A 17,103-nucleotide genomic window follows, 5' to 3' on the forward strand; every position below is an offset into this window, starting at 1 on the left:
AAAAATCACATGAAGTCACCTCCACATAGGAACAGGGTCATTGCCTTCATTTTATGTAACCACTGTATGTTGCAGGGATTCTGTTCAGGCTCATTGCAAAGGCCTCCATTTTCACTTACACGCAGTAGGTGATCCTGGCACGTCATGAGAACTGAGCGTATCTGTCAGGGCAACTTCTCCACATCCTCCCTCGGATGATGGACATGCCTCACCCAGCTGGGAGGACTTCACGGCAGTTTGTAGGCTCTCAGCTAAGAAGCAGGAAAACCAAAGTAAATTAAAAATGACTATGTATATATTTTTTAAATCAAGACCAGGAGTTGGCAAACTGTATTTGGTCTGCGTCTATTTTTATATGGCCCAGGAGCTAAAATTGGTTTTTACATTTTTAAAGAGTTGTTAAAATACACACACATGTGTGCTCACACGTATACACACACACACACACACACACACACAGAAGAATGTGTCCAGAAAATGTATGTGGCCTGCAAAGTCTAAAATATTTACTATCTGGCCTTTTACAAAAAAAGCTTGCCAACCTGCAATCGACACCAATACTTTAAGCATCATTTTATAATAGAGAATTCAAACAAACTTGTTGTGTAAAAATATCTCAAGTGCAACTTTCAGTAAATTAGCATGCTAAAAATTCAATTAATTTAAATATATCAGGCACTAGGATTTTAAGACTTTCTACTCTGACATATAAGCTGTTCTTAAAAGAGTATTTCCCCTAAACATGCCTTAAAAAATAGAAATTACCACTCCTCATCCTAGACTTGCTGGATCAGATTCTCCAGGGGAGAAAACGGGATTTGCACATTAAACAAGCACGAAAGGCTACTCTTAGGATCTAGTAAGATTGAGAAACATCACATCAAGAAAGTGCAGTTTTTTTATTTACAATAAAAGGTTTTCAACTAGCATGTGGAATAGTATCATTCTGAGGACCCCACAAATATTCCTAAAACACTCTGATGATTTGATCCAGCAAATTGAGCACTTATTCTGTTCTAGGTGCTAACGGCCATCTGATAACTATGTAGTTAAGGAGAGTTTACAGACTGAAGGAGGAAAGAGACACAAACAACTATCTATACAGTACAGGGTAGCACGGGTTTGGTGCTGACTTCTCTCATCCAGGTAGTAGAGTGTTCCAAAATGCTCCTGTGGCTCAAAGGAGCAGGAAGGGTAATATTAGTTCTTAAAGGAGAGGAACACTGAGCAGAGCCCTGAAGAATGAATGGAATTCAAGAGGCAGAGACAGAAGAGAAGAAAGGAGGGAAGAAAAGCAGTGTGGCAGAGTAAAGACCGAGGGAGACGATTCAAGGAGCATGAGTAAACTGTCCTTTTTTCCAAAGATAACTCCCACACCTTGATATGAATTCCTGCTAAATCTCTCAGTCTGCGGGGGACTGGTGTGGATTATCCAGTCCGTGGCACAGGCAGAACCTCAATGGCCCTGGGTTCCTTTGAGCAGCTGGGTCCACTTGCTCCTCCATCCCTCCGTGGGCCAACGGTATTAAAGCAAATCGACTTAGAACAGGGCATTCATGACAGTTTCAGTCAAGGAAGAAGTGAAAGCCACTGGGTAAAATCGAGAGTAGGCTACTCTTCCAATAAAGACATCATCAAAGATAACGAGAGGGTCATCAGTGCTTTTCAACCCATTGGAAAGTCCTTTTGGCTCTATTTCTAAAATTTCTCTTGCATCATCTGTCCACTTCTTTCTACTTCCACTGTCAATAGTCTGGTCTAGACCAAGGCCCCAACGTCTCTCATCTCAGCTGTAACTGCTTCCTAAGAGTCTCCAGGAAAACTAGGCTCCTTCTGCTCTGCTCTCCATTCAACAGCCAGTGTTCTTTTCAAGACAAAACTAAGATCATGTCACAGCCATGATTAAAAGCTTCCAATAATGTTCCAACGATTTTGGAGGGTTTTTTTGTTTGTTTGTTTGTCTTGTTTTTTGTTTTCAAACCATGGCCTACAAAGATGTGGGCCCTGCCCACCTCACAGCAATCTCCGCTGACTCCTGCCAGCCTGGCCTTCCTTCTTTCCTTGAACATGTCAAGTTTATTCCAGATGCAGGGACTTTGCACTCCCTTTCTCTCTGCCCAGGAATGGTCTTTCCCCAGATCGCCAGAGAGATGGTTAGTTCTGTCTTTCAATTCTCACTTCAAAAAATAATCTCAGAGAGGTCTTCCCTGACCTATCTAAAGCAACGCCTCACCTCATTCGAACCTCATTATCTTAGATTCCTGTGACTTTCTGAAATGTTCTTACTTCCTTGTATATTATCTGTCTTACTCCACTGGAAGCTTTTATGAAAGCATCCCTGTTTCCTTAGCACCCACCACAGTACACACAGTAGCTGCTCAATAAATATTTGATGAATGAATTAATAAATCCATCAGCAGATACCACTTCAGACAATCTCTATGCCTTCTGAAGACCTGTTTCCTCAACTATGAAATTAAGATGATAGATTCCATGACTTCTTAATTCTCTTCCAGCTAATGTTCTGAGATGCTAAGCCAGAGCTTGGCAAATGTTTTCTGCAAAGAATCAGATAGTAAATATCTTAGGCTTTTTGGGTCATACCGTCTCCACTGCAACTATTCATCTTTGCCACTGTAGCAAGAAAGCAGCCGTAGATGATATGTAAACAAGCAAGTGTGGCTGTGTTCCAATAAAACCGTATTTACAAAAACAGGCAGTGGGATGCATTTAGTCTGTGGTCTGAAATTTACCAACCCTTATTCTGAACAACAGCATTCCCTGCCACTCTCTCAGGTGGTGGCTATTTTACCTCCTAATCCCTTTGTCCCTACTGTCAGTCCAGACTTTTAGCCCCATTTCCCCTCTTACATCTTTTTCCTTTAAAGTTCATGCCATCAGATTATATCACTCACTACCCCTTGTTGTCATTCATCGACAGTCTCCTACAATTTACAATTTAAGTCCCTGGTGCAATTCACCCCTGCCTGCCTATGCTATTCCTGTCAAAATTCTCAGTAACTCCAATTCTATGAACAGAACTTCCAGTACCCTGGCCTCTCACCTCCTTGCCCTTCGCTCCTCTGTGTTCTTGTCCTCCATCCTACCTCAGCCACCAACTCCCGCAGTTCCACCCTAGACTGTCTTATTCTACACACAGCATTCAGAGGGTTCCTTTTCAAACACAAATCAAATGGCTCCTCTACTCAAAACTCTATAATGCTTCCCATCTCACTTAGGGTAACATCCAAAGTCCTTACCTCTATCCAGGTAACCTGTTTCCTAGTTAACTCTGACTCATCACCTGCCACTCCTCTCCCCTCACTTCACTCTACCTGCACTGTCCTCCTTGTTGTTCTTCAAACAAATCTGGCATTCACCTGCCTCAGGGCCTTTGCACCTGCTGTTCCCTATGTCTGGGACATTCTTCTTCCAGATGTCTATTTGGCTTCTCAATTCCTTTGTGTCTGATCATATATCACTGTATCAAGGGGTCTTCACTGGCCACCCTACCTAAAATAGAACCTCTTCAACTCCATCACTCTCTATCCCCCATATCCTACTTATTTTTCTTCATAGCGCTTGACATAATCTGATGTATTTATTTTATATTTTGCTGTTTCTGGAATACAAATTACAGGAGAGTCAGGACCTTGTCTTATTCTGCTGTATTCTCAGCACTGAGACCACAGCGCGTGGCTCATAGTAGGTCCTCAATAAACATTTTCTCAATTTGTCAAACCAAATCCTTTCGGAAGCAACTGACCTTCTTTCAGTGCTGCTGCCAGTAATGAGGCTGCCTGGGGAGGCTCTCCTGGGTCAGGTTTAATGAGGAGGTGGGGCTCTAGATGGACATCCTCAAAGCCACTCAGTTCTCCAAGTTCAGCATAGATATGCAACTTCTCTTCCAAATACGTACAGATTTGTTGGTCTTGATTATTGAGTATTTCTGTGAAATAGTATTTACCATAAAAGGTTATCACAAGAATATAACAACTAAAATGAACATCCAAGTTACAAGACAAAGATGGTGCTGATTGGCAAGCAGTATGCTCTAACACATAAAATACAAGTTGTTGGGTGGGATAGATCCAAGTTCAAATCCTAACTATTCCATTTAGTGACTGCAACTTCCAGAAAATGACTCAATTCTCTGAGCTTCCATTGTCTTTTCTACAAATAAGGTACTCAATACACGTCCACTTTTTTTCCCATTCCCCTAATTCCAGAAAAACAGCAAAACTCTTCTATGTTCAGGCTGTTTTCTATTACAACTAAACATTACGCTCAGGAATGAAATTGAGGCGGTTCATCCATGATGAGGGTACCCACGAGGGAAAACAATGCCAAGGCCTGAAACTGCTCGGGCTTCAGCCAGCCTTGGTCAAAATCAAACACACTGGTTTATGTTTTTATTTCTAAACATCCAATTTCTTTGACCAGCTTTGCATGCATTGTTTTCCTCTGATTTCAACATGTCACAGGATTCTTAGAGCTTAAAGGGACCTTAGCCAGCATGTAATCCAGGAGTACTCGGTCCTCTCTGCCTCAGAATCACTTGGGGAGAGTTTAAAACACTGATGTCTATTCCCCACCTCCCACATATTCTGAGTGAATTGGTTGAGGGTGGGCCCCAGGCATCAGAATTTTTAGAGGCCTTCCCCAAGTGGTCCTAATGTCCAGCCAAGATGAGAATCACCGAGCTAACCCAATTTCCTTACTTCACAGTCTTGGAAACTGAGGACAGGAGCTATTGTGTTCCTTGTTTGCAGCTGCGCAATTATGACCTGACAGTGCTGGAACCTCACATTAAACCACTAGACAGCAGTTCCAATGTCAATCTGTGCCACACTGTCCATGGTTACTGTTTCATATATGTCATGTGCAGAATTTTAAAAATATACTTGTAATTGCCAAGGAGGAAGAAGGGAGCGAGCCATCTCATTTGAGCACTTCTAGTTCCAGTACTTCTTATTTTTTGAGAGTGGTTAGGGTGGGCCTTAGGTGCACAGAATTAGATTAGCCATTCAGTCATAACGTCCCATTCCTGACACCTGGCTTTCTCAACACCCGCGGACAACACAACCAGGGAATCAGAGGCGCCTGCTCTGTACCTTGACATTGCTGAATTTTGGCCACTCTTGCCTCAGCTTTCCGCCTCTCTTCATCAGATTCACTTGTCCTTCCCCCTTCTTCTTCTGGGCAACTTTAAAAGACAACAGTCAAGAGAAACAACTGAAACCAAATCCAAGTATTTTTAGGTTCATTAGAAAGGCATGAGAACTTGGCAATAGAATTACTCAAAGAAAAATTCAGCATAAAGAGAAATCATCATGCCCCCTGGCCAAGCAATTTGGTTTTCTTGAGTATAGAAAGGACCTTGCATAATATAACACAGCTCTCAAAGTCAGCAGTATAGGCTGACTCAACTATTCCAACAAACACACATACACAAACATACTCTCATGTATACACATACTCACACACATACACAATAACATTAGATACAACTAAAATAATATTTTTTGCTTTCCACTACATTTGGGCAGCTCTATTCTTAATGTGATATAGTAGAGGAGTTGTAGGGGGTGTGAGTAGGGTGCCAGGTTGGAGGGGGGCAGTAAAAATGAAGGAATTTTACAACATCATTCAAGATCTAACGAATCAAATTACCATTAAGAATGATCACCCCCACTCTCCCACTCCTATTTGTAAAAAGTTTCCCTGCACAATAATGAGGAGTAAATGGACTTAGAGCATTTAAATCCACTAATCTAAAAACGTTTATTGAATGATTCCTCAGAATTCAGCACAGAGAGAAACATAAGACATGGTCCCTGCCCTCAAGGAGCTTCCAATCTAGTAAACAAACATATATACATAAAAAAAGATAATAGCTATAAGGCAATGTATGACAAGCACCAAATAAATGCATTAGAGAGCAGGTATTAAAGAATTTCATGTAAAAAAGAAACCACTGGAACTGGAGAGGTCTTCACAAAGAAGGTGAGCCATGAATTGCACCAAGGATGGGCAGTTTATGCAGGCAGAGAGGAGATGGGACATTACATGCAGGGAGGAGTGGAGAACAAAGCTGTGGATGAGGGGCTATCACAGGCAGATGCAGGGGAGCAGACCAGTCTGGCTGAGGCAAAGTTTTCATGCAAAGGAGACACAGTTAGAATATTTTCCCCAATTGAACAAGTCCATTTCCTAGATTATGGCCAGAAGGAAACCTTACCTCTCGACTGCCTGTTGGATCCGTCTCATCCAGTTATTTCGTTCCTCCTTGGAATTGGTATGAATTTCATACATTTCAGGACCAGCAGAAGAAGCACTGATCAGAAACATGCCTCTCTCCTCATTAGCAACTTCTCTAGCAATGAGCTTCTGAAGGGAAATAACGGATGGCTTCTGATCCTACAGAAGATAGAACATGCAGATGAAACAGCAAGCTATCTAACATACAGGTCTCATAAAACACATTAGCTAAGGAAAGCAACAATATTAGGCAGCTCTTAATATCACTTCAACCATTCCCTAAGAGCTGCGGAAGTTGGTAAGTTCTCCAATAGAAAGGGTATGGTGGAGAGAGGATGGAAAAAAATGAAATAGGAGAATGTTTGCCCTTAAGAATTGGTGGTGGAAAAGGACAACTTTTAAAAAGAGAAAACAATCAGAGCATTAATTTAAAAACCCAAAATGCCATAATCAGGGAGGAGGGATTTTTCTAGAAAGGCATGGGATAGGAAATAGTATATCAAATATTACAAAGAGATTGAGAGGGATGGAAAACCTAAAGAGTTCATTGGATTTGGCGGTTAACAGCAACACTGTTTCAAAAAGATGATGGGTACAGAGCCCCCAGGCACCAAGAAGTGGACTATAAACATGAAAGGCAAGAATGAGGAGGCAAGACTTTAGGTTCCCCAGGCATAACCAATGTCTTCTACTATTGCAGGGATACAGCTATGTAACTTTGATAGTTCTACCTGCACATTTCTCTTCTTCCCATCAACCAGGTGAGCCCTTGGTGGGCAGGGATGGGTTTAACTCATCTTCATATGCCTACCACAGTGCTTTGCATAAAGCGGGTAATACATGTCTGTAGGACTAGATTTAGCTGAATTCCATCAGAGGCGAATAGTGAAAATCTAAAATTTGGCACCCAAGCCATGATTAAATCACCTCTTCTTCCAACATTTACTATGACTTGTCAATGTCCTATTCTAAGTCCTGGGGACTCAAAGATGAATAAGACACTGATAATAGCCATGTAGGTAGACAACTATAGTTGAAAGAATAGTCAAAAGAATGCCTGAAGGATGAACAGTTTCGGGGCTAAATACGAAGAATCTTCCTTGGTTTGTGGCTTCTATCATTGTTTATAGCATCGGTTGCAGGCCATGTTTTTGCTTCTTCCTTATGGACTGAGCGACGCCTTTACCCATAGCATGCCACTCCATCCCTCACTGCTGACTCCTTAATGCTGGCTTTGCTTTCCCAGCATCCCACAGCTTTACCACATCTGAATTGTGGGCAAGGGTTTACCCAGAGTACCTCTTCATCCCATTCTTCTTAAAGCAGGAAGAAAAAATAAACAAACTACAAAACATGATGGAACAGACCATTGGTTTACCCAGTCCCGTGCCCGGCCTCTGAAAATGATAGTGAAAGCAGCCCTGTGACGGTGCTTTTGGAACACTTTTTGCCCTCTCTGGTTAGGAAGGGCCCCTGAGTACTGTTAATATTCCTTATTCGATTATAGATCTATGATCTAAGGCCTTATGTCCTTTCCATCTTTCAACACACAGTTTTAGATTCCTTAGTTTACAATGTAAACAGCCTCTGTATAAAAAGAGGCAGAGGAGGTTGGAATTGCTTAAGACATAAGCAGGAGTGAAATTATTTGAACCAGTTGATTCATGTTGCCAGAGGAGGGGAAGTGGTGGGGTCAGATATTTTTTAAATGAAAAATAAGTGAGTAGAAAGCAGCATTAATTAAATTGCCATCAGACCAGGAGGCATCAGGGACATAGCTATCCTTATTCATACTAATCACACAAGACACCAGAGATGATCGAGAATTCAAATGAAATCTCTAAGAATGGAGGAAATATGTCTACTTTGGAGATAGACGTCAAAAAATGATGGTGCAAAGGCCTAATCCAGACTGCAGAGATGTTTTGTTTGTGTCACAGCATTTAGAAAACACTTTTTTTTTTTTGAATAGTTGTCAACATTTAAAAACTGGGGGATTCCACTTTTTAAAAAAAAAACCTAGATTTCCTTGAAACCTATGTAATTCTACTAACCACTGTCACCCCAATAAATTTAATTTTTTTAAAAAATCTAGATTTCTGAGTACTTGGGAAAAGTAGATTAGCAATCCTGGGCTGGTATTCTCATTTATTTTTTTTTATTCTTTTATTTGTTTTTGTTTATTTATTAAATGTATTGGGATGACACTGGTTAGTAAAATTACATAGGTTTCAAGTGTACATGTCTGTAATACATCATCTATACATTGCATTGTGTGTTCACCAGCCAGAGTCAGTTCTCTTTCCATCACTATGTATTTGATCCCCTTTACCCTCTTATACCTCCCCTTTCTCTTTACCCTCTGGTAACCACTTAGTAGTTGTCTGTGTCTATGAGTTTTGGTTTCTTTGTCTTGTTCTTTTGTTGCTTTCAGGTTTATATCCCACATATAAGTGAAGTCATATGGTTCTTCATTTTTCTGTCTGGCTTATTTCACTTAGCATGATAATCTCAAGATTCATCCATGTTGTCACAAATGGCAGTATTTCATCTTTTCTTGTCCTGAGTAACATTCCATTGTGTATATGTACCACATCTTTATCCAATCATCTATCAAGGGACATTTTAGTTGTTTCCATGTCTTGGCCACTGCGAATAATGCTGCAATGAACATCGGAGCACATATATCTTTATGGACAAATGTTTTCAGATTTTTTTTTTTTTGGTAGATACACAGAAGAGGCATTACTGGGTCATATGGTAATTCTATTCTGAATTTTTTGAGGAACCTCCATACTGTTTTCCAGAGTGGCTGCACCAATTTACATTCCCACCAGCAGTGTGTGAGGGTTCCTTTTCCTCCACAGCCTCTCCAACACTTGTTATTATTTGTCTTGCTGATGATAGCCATTCTAACAGGTGTGAGGTGATATCCATATCCTCATTTTAAAACATGCTATAGCTGAGTATTCCTGCCCTCTTTGAGATGGGGCATGCACTTGCCAGTTCACTACATTTCCTGCCGCCCTCTATCAGATTCTTGATGCCAAGCCCGCTCCAGTCCACTCACTTACATTCCTGCCCAATCCCTGTGGACATTGAGTTGAAGACCTCTGCCATAGGGGAAGAGGAAAAGGAGCTGCTGTCTTTAGCCCCATTGTTACAACATATGCATTTATGATTCCACAAAGTGACTGATTCTGTCAGTGGGTCATTACACTCATGATTCCATTGTGACAAGACCTCAATGTCACGCCCTATTTTAACTTTCACTTGCACATCTCCATGTTCACTTTGTCTTTTTAATCATCCTTCATTTCCAATTACCTTCTTTGATATTCAAGACATCCATCCTCCTAGTCTCAGTATTCCAGGACTTAGTAAACACATCTAGTTTTTCCTATTCATTCCGTAGATTTGGAGCCTACTGCCATTTCCAGCTGATTCCTCTTTAAAAATTAACAAAATTATCTTGTAGGGGAGCTACTTCATCATCCTCTTGCTACTTTCAGATGCTTATCTTCTGGCCATTTCCAAATTCATCATATCTTCTGTACCATGTAGCAAGCATTTATTTAAGAAGTTTTTCTAATAGCATGAGAGAGAGACTCACCTGTGGGTATTGACATGAAGATAACTTTCTAAAATACTAAGGTGAGAACTAGGAAATCCAGATAGTTGTATACCCTTAGCTAATGCATCACTTCCCTCAGGATGTTAACCATAAGATATTTATAGCACATGGGCTGTGACAACTAAATACATGTGATGAAACTGAAAAGCATATGATTGAAAAGCAGGGTGCACTTGATTCTTTAAGGATCATGCTCTCTTTTGCTTCCGGCTTCGCTGGCCTTTACGAAGGCAGCTACATGTCAGGCTAACATCTTTAGGAAACAGTATCAGCACCATCTTACTATTGTCCATTGCCAAACACTTTCTACCAAGAGGAGCTATGTCGTGGCTGCCTTCCATCTTGCATTTGGTGGACTGCATTCCTAAAGTCCCATTTAATGGTAAACATGGTCTATGGGTGGCACAGATAACTCTCCAAGAAGTCAGATAAGAGGAACAGAACCATACTTCAAGCCATACTGTAAATTAATCATCACAGCTTGATCTGAATTCATATGCTCTGTTGTCCTAGAAAACAAAATAGTTGTCTTTATGCTGTGTCTAATTCTTGATCCATCAGCTGGTCATTTGGCCTATAATACCACCCAGGAAGTGGGAGTTGCTTCTCCTTCAGGTCTTTGGTTTTGAAGAAACCTTTGTTTCTATAAAGGTGTGGTGTAAGTTTATTTTCTCTTCCAGCATGGCTCTCAACAACCCACTTGTCAAATAACATGGTCCCATTTTCCCACTTATTTACTCTGTGTTCTTTCAGAGCATTCCCAAATAACAACAGAGAGGGGTTACAGGACAAATCACTAGGTTGTCATGAAATCTGCAATATATACAGTTCAAATGAATCAGGGACATGGGGACTTACTTGAGGTCTCTTGTTATTCTCTGCTGTAGCTTTGTGAAAGAATCTCTGACCTTTATACGACTTGGCATCATTATGCTGATAAGACACAATGTGCTGAACAGGGTGAAGAAGACTATTGGGCCAACCTGACAAGCACAGACGGGCAGGTGCGGCACTGCTCCAGCCCCTTCCTCCCTAGAACCCATCACTGGGTAGGCATGCTTCTTTTTTTCTTTGAGCAGCATTAACAGAAACTTCATTGAGCTTTGAATTTGTAAAAACCAGTTGGAACTGATGATATCTGCTAATGGTACCTGAATATCCTATCAGTCAGTGGATGATAAACACCCACATTATACTGTTCACACGGGTAGTGCATCTTAGCTTCATTCTTCTGACAGGGCCTGATGCTCGATAATGATGACAAGGAGTAAATGGATGACTCCTTGTCATCAACTATCAATTGATCTTCCTTCTCTAAGTGAGTCATTTTGGACCACGAGATGTTGTGTAAGAAATGTTACACAATACTGGTTTTACTACTAATCTAAGTCTAACTCTGTGCTGGCAATGAGATTAACATAACACACTATAAAGATAAGTGTTATATGAATGGCCTTAGTCATTAGCAACTATTATAGCAGAAATAAGAAAGAATCTTCTTTAAACTTTAGATACCAGGATGGTGTTTTCGTATTAGATAGAGGGACCATCATGACAGTTATGAGTGGGGTTAGCAACAGGTCCAGCAGGTGCCATCCAATGGGAACAGGCAGCAGGGTGCCCGAAGTACCCAGAATTAACATTTGAGTTGCTGGGAAGTCAAGGGGGATAGTGTCTGAAGGAAAGATCCTAAGATAGCCGATGGTAGAGGCTCACTTAGGGTGGGGCGGGGGCGGTGCTTAAGGCAGTGCCTGTTGACTAACTAGTACCAACACACGTTCATATTTTCACAGTTGGTTAAGCTACTGAACCAGCTGACTACCTGTCCCGGCTTTGATAACTGAACACTTATCATGCTAGTTAAACCCAATTAGATGCTTGTTACTAAACACTGTAATCACTAATTATAATAGGACTATAATAGGGACATATTCTTGCCAATGACTATTTAATGTCAGTAGGAATTTCAGGTATTTTTAAAATATGCATCACATGGCCATATACTTACAACAGCTGCGAAGATGTATTTCTGATCTTTTTCTTGTAAAAAGAGCAGCACATCAGTTAGAAGTAGAGCTAGGATATCTTCAAAGAAAAAATATTACTAGTATTAATGAAGCAAACCACAGATCAAATGCCATTATTAAATATTCTAATTTCATGTTTGAAATTGAAATAAATTTATTAAAAATAAAAAGACTAAGATTTAATCAAATTATGAAACTTTTATAAAAACACCTGTTTTTGATAGCCACAGATTTATAGATAAGCTGTGTTTAATTGTGCGTGTTGATGTGTGTAACTATCGGTATTGATAAACCTTCAGCAAAATTTAATGCTATAGCTTTCAAAATAGAAGAAAAATACCCAACAAAAAAGAGGATTCTAAGAAAATGAAGCAAACCTTACCTGTAGGGGAAAAAAAGTGCTTGATTAAAAATGTTAGAGGGCAGCTTCTGCCTTGAATTATACATACAAATTTACTATTTGTTCCATCTAGATCTGAGGGAAGTTTGAGATCCTATACTCACTCCCCTTACAAATTTTTCACAAGAACCCATCTTCACTGTACACTAAACATTCTGACACAAAGTTACCAAACTATTGATTCTGCAAAATGGATAAACAGTAAACGACCTGGAACATAAGATCTACAAATTGCGGTTAAAATTTCAGTTTGATGAATATTCTAATTGTTTTTAACATTTAATTGCAACGTTGCAAGTTGCTGTCAACCAATCCCATTTCAGTCATTAGCTACAACCATCACCAAAACTTGACAATCATCCAATGGAATTAATAACCTCTTATTGCTTACCTCAGGAAGTTATTCAGATGTATTAAAAACAAGGAGAGCATACCAGTGGTTCTTAACTCTGGCTGTGCAGCAGACTCACCTGGGAACTTTTAAGCATCCCTATATTTGAGTTTCATCCCCAGAACAATAAACTCAGAATTTCTGGGAGAAGACTTGAACATTAGTACATTTTTTAAGCTCCAGGGGCGATTTCAGTGTGTGACCAGGGTTGAAAAAGCCTGGATCAGGCAAGGTGCTAGCTACAGAATCAGCCCTTAAGAATATGAATAAGCTGCTTTAGACTAACCAGATAAACAGAGTCAAGTTAATGCCCATTAGCAAATAGTAGCACTGAGGAAGCATTTACACAAAGGCACACACGTCAAGTTATGCAGTATTATTATTCAGTAACAAAGATAACATTCAGATTTCATCTCTCCCCTCAGTGGTCTGCCAGTGGCAGGCTGGCTTCTGGCTTGGCACACACGAGATTCTAGGCGTGTAGGTGTATTGCCTCTCTTTCAACACACCACATTTGCCAAATTAATATTTCAGTGCCAGCAATTAGCAGAGTTCTTAGTTCCTTTGATTCAAACATCACAAACATGTGAATTCATAAAACATATATAAAGGCTTTTGCTTGGGGGTGCAAACTCCCACCAAATGTTTGTAGCATTGGCCACGTTTGCCTGTGGAAGTTCACAATTCCATCCTATAGGAATGTTTCTACTGATGTAGGGTTTGTGTGGGTGCCTGCATCTCTGAGCCACTTTTTTTTTTTTTTTTTGAAAATCTGTCCTCTGTTAAATGAATAACATGTATGAAGGAAGAGCCATAATACCTTTGAAACGGCCAGTAGCAGTTTTCCAAAAAACAAGGCCATCATATAATAGAGTCCTTTCTTTGCTTATCAGTGCCTGCTTCCTAAATACATGGCCATTTTTGAGCTTTGTATAGGTTTTGTTTTCGATCTTACTTAGGATCTCAAGCCATTTTTGTTTTTTTTCATATTCGCTGACTTTTAAATCCACCGCTGCAATCACATCCTTAATTAAGCAAAGGGCTTTGCATAAGTCTTTATGTTCTTCGGTCCTTTCTGCATGGGAAAAACAAAGGAAGAAAGAAAGAGCACTATTACAATAAGCCAGGGTACTAAGAAAGACATTTTTCCCCTATAGTTTTAAATATAAATTAAATGTATAATCCAAATAGCAAAAATCTCATAACAAAAGTGTTGGGTTAAATTCAAATACCATATTATCACTCTGTGCTGCTCCTCCCAAAAAGAACTGTGGAAATATTTAATTATAAAGGATTTACTTATCAGAGGTACTTCCACTGAAACATTGTAAAAATAGAATTTCTGATTTCTAGGGAGTGGTTTGACATAGAGCAGCAGGGATTGTGCTATAGATCCTGCCTTAGGCCTTCCTGCCACCTTCCCAGACACAGGTGATCAAGTAATCCCACACCAGGTTTCTCAGAACTTAACCGAGCTGCAGGCCCAAGTTGGAGTCCTTTCATAAAATGCAGCTGCAGGGTGCCTAAGGGGGCCCCAGACGCATATGACTTCCTGGATCCCTTTCTCCATAAAAATGATGCTAAAATTATATTTTACAATAGCATTAGCATGAAGATGACTAAATTAATATTAAACATTTTTTTAAAAATTGGACCCAGGCACTCTGCCTAGTCAGCCATGCTCATGCCAACAGAGCAGATAATTGTCAATTCGTTATTACTCTTTAAAACACTGGCCACCTGCTCTTAGCTCTGGATTACCTTTAAAAATTCTGGAGGAGTTTTGGAAAAGCTTCCTGAAACTCCAGATGAAACTGAATGTAGCTATTTCCTACAGTTGAGGGAAAAAATCAAAACCTTGTTGATGTATATTGAGGCAAATGGAACTGAAAGGGAAAGTTTCAGGAGCTTAGAAGGAGAGGAGAAAAAAAAATTGGCAGAGAAAATAAAAGGTTCTCTAGAGCCAAGAAATAAATACACAGAAATAGCAGTCAGTGGAATGTGAGTAAGTCCTCAAAAGCTGTAAACATTTCCAGATTCTAAATGTCTTAGATATATGAGGATTTTATCAGAAAACCTCAAGGAACAGATCCAGACACACATTTTTAATAAGGAAGATTCTTTCTCACTGTCCATGAAAGAATACACCTCACTACTTTACTATACCTACTGGCCACTAAATGCCCCCTCCTCCCAAAAAAAACATGTTCTTATTTCTAGAGTATATTTCATAAATAGGAAAGTTGAGTAGAGAATGAGTTACAAAGTGACTTGGGGTAAGGCCAAGAAAAGGTTCAAAGTGTTTTGACCTTCAGGGACACATTACTGTCTTACAAGCTCAAAGTACAGCCGTATCAGCCTCATCTGGGAGTCTTGTTAGAAAAGCATACCTTGGTTGGTTCCATGTCAGACCTACTGAATGAGAATCTGCATGTAAACAAGATCCTCAGGTGAAGGGTAATTTTAATTCCTAATAAAGTTTGAGAAGCACTGCTGTAATGGAGTCACATGAACCCATGTTCCTACTAGCCAGAGAGAGAGAGAACTGACCACAGATAAGGTCTGATCAAAGGAGGTGGTGTCCTCAACCACTATGGCAGCTGTGCCTGAGGAGCCGTAAGTCATACCTATCATTTCTAACACACAGTAATGAACCATTATTATTCATTCTACCAGGAATTTGTCATGGCCTAGTTCTTGGAGTAGTATTAGCTGACCTAAAACAATCTGAAAAATTTTAGTCTTTGAGATGTTTATATTAAACTTAAGAGAATATGAACATGATACACACTGGAAGTCTTCATTTTGTTTTCATTCTTTTGCCGGGAACAAAAATTCATGAGGGTTTTCTCTGTATATTGAGCTTATATTTTCTTCTTTTTAAAATTATAGGCAACAATAAAAATGGGACACAAGGAATGGAAGCCACCATTCCTGCCTGAACTTCGTTCTAAATATTACTGAAAAACGGAAAGAATATGAGGTATGATCAAAAAATACTGTGAATGTTTAAATTAAAAGAAAATTATTACAGTAAAAGACACATTGCCATTAATCAGCCTCAAAATACTACCCCTTGCTTTGAACACACTTACCCATTGTTCTTGTCACTTTCTGAAGCAGTTCTGGAAGTCCTCTTTTGTGAGGGTCTTTAGATGCACTGTCATGGCTGCCTCGATGTCCTAAATCATTGTGACTTTGAGGAAGAGTCAGAAGTTGCATGGTGCCAGATCCAGTGAATAAGGTGGATGAGGACACACCAATGTTTTTATTTGACAGAAATTACTGTATACCAGAAGCAATGTGTTACACGGAGTGTTGTCATGATGGAGGATGATTTACGGCACACTTTAAAATACTCCTTCTCTCAACAGTAGCTCTTACCCGACTGACAGCACAAACAAGTTAAAACTTGTCACACATTTGTTACTAAGGTTTCGACGTGCAGCTTCCTGTATTGAAGATCCCTGCCTCTCCATTGGATGGCACTCAGCAGCAGCATTCACCATATTTTTTTATCAAAACAGAAAGGCTGTGTGTCACACACTGCTTCTGGTATGATAATTTGTGACAAATAAAAACATTACGGTGTGTTCTCATCCACCTTATTCACTGGATCTGGCACTGTGTAACTTCTGGCTCTTCCCCAAAGTCAAAATGACCATGAAAGATAACATTTTGAATCAATTCAGGACATTGAGGGAGCCACAACAGTGCAAATAAGACCCTCACAAAAGAGGACTTCCAGAACTGCTTCAGAAAGTGGCATGAATGACGGGATAAGTGTGTTTGAAACGACGGGGAGCATTTTGAGGAGAATAATGGCAATGTGTATTTCACTGTAATAATTTTTTTTATTTAAACATTCACCAAGTTGTTTGATCATACATTGTATGTCATGCATCTCTACTCACCTAGACCCTTTCCCCCAAAAAAGACATTAGAAGTTGACCTTTTTAGAGCACGCATCTAAGATCTCATTGATCTTATATGGTATCTTAAGATATCATTTTGGTTATCCCCGAGTCAACTGATCATAATAAAGATAATAAAAACAGCTGACATTTGGTGCTAGGATCAATCACATGTGTTTCATCAGACTACTGGGAAAGCAGTAGGAAGACTTGGACGAAGAGGTGGTAAGGTCTGGATATAGGGAAAACTGTAGAAGAGAAAGGCAGGGTCAAAGTATGAAGAAGCCTTGGTTTGGGCTGCTTGGAGGAAGTCAGGCTATTGGCCAAGCCACATTATAAAAGATAAATTTTCAAAATGGATTCTAAGGCTTTAACAACTTTCCCATAAAGAAAATCTTTATGAAGCAGAGGCCACAAGCATTTACAGCTCTTTACAACACCTCAGGTATGTTTCAAACTAATGAAAGAGGCAAATG

At 39.8% G+C, this 17,103-nt stretch overlaps 1 protein-coding gene across 2 annotated transcripts in view; it reads right to left on the reverse strand.

The window, feature by feature from the left end:
• Window positions 1–17,103, reverse strand: part of ARHGEF28 (Rho guanine nucleotide exchange factor 28) — a 289,872-nt gene that overhangs the window by 45,355 nt on the left and 227,414 nt on the right. For both annotated transcript variants that reach the window (XM_019728118.2, XM_019728120.2), the window contains 6 exons: window positions 13,534–13,788; window positions 11,904–11,980; window positions 6,242–6,420; window positions 5,115–5,206; window positions 3,767–3,949; window positions 120–251 (listed from right to left, as the gene is read on the reverse strand). In XM_019728118.2, coding sequence (XP_019583677.2) covers window positions 120–251; window positions 3,767–3,949; window positions 5,115–5,206; window positions 6,242–6,420; window positions 11,904–11,980; window positions 13,534–13,788 — 918 coding nt within the window. The remainder of the gene's footprint in view (window positions 1–119; window positions 252–3,766; window positions 3,950–5,114; window positions 5,207–6,241; window positions 6,421–11,903; window positions 11,981–13,533; window positions 13,789–17,103) is intronic.

Source organism: Rhinolophus sinicus, linkage group LG03, assembly GCF_036562045.2.
Source record: "Rhinolophus sinicus isolate RSC01 linkage group LG03, ASM3656204v1, whole genome shotgun sequence".
Taxonomy (NCBI): Eukaryota; Metazoa; Chordata; class Mammalia; order Chiroptera; family Rhinolophidae; genus Rhinolophus; species Rhinolophus sinicus.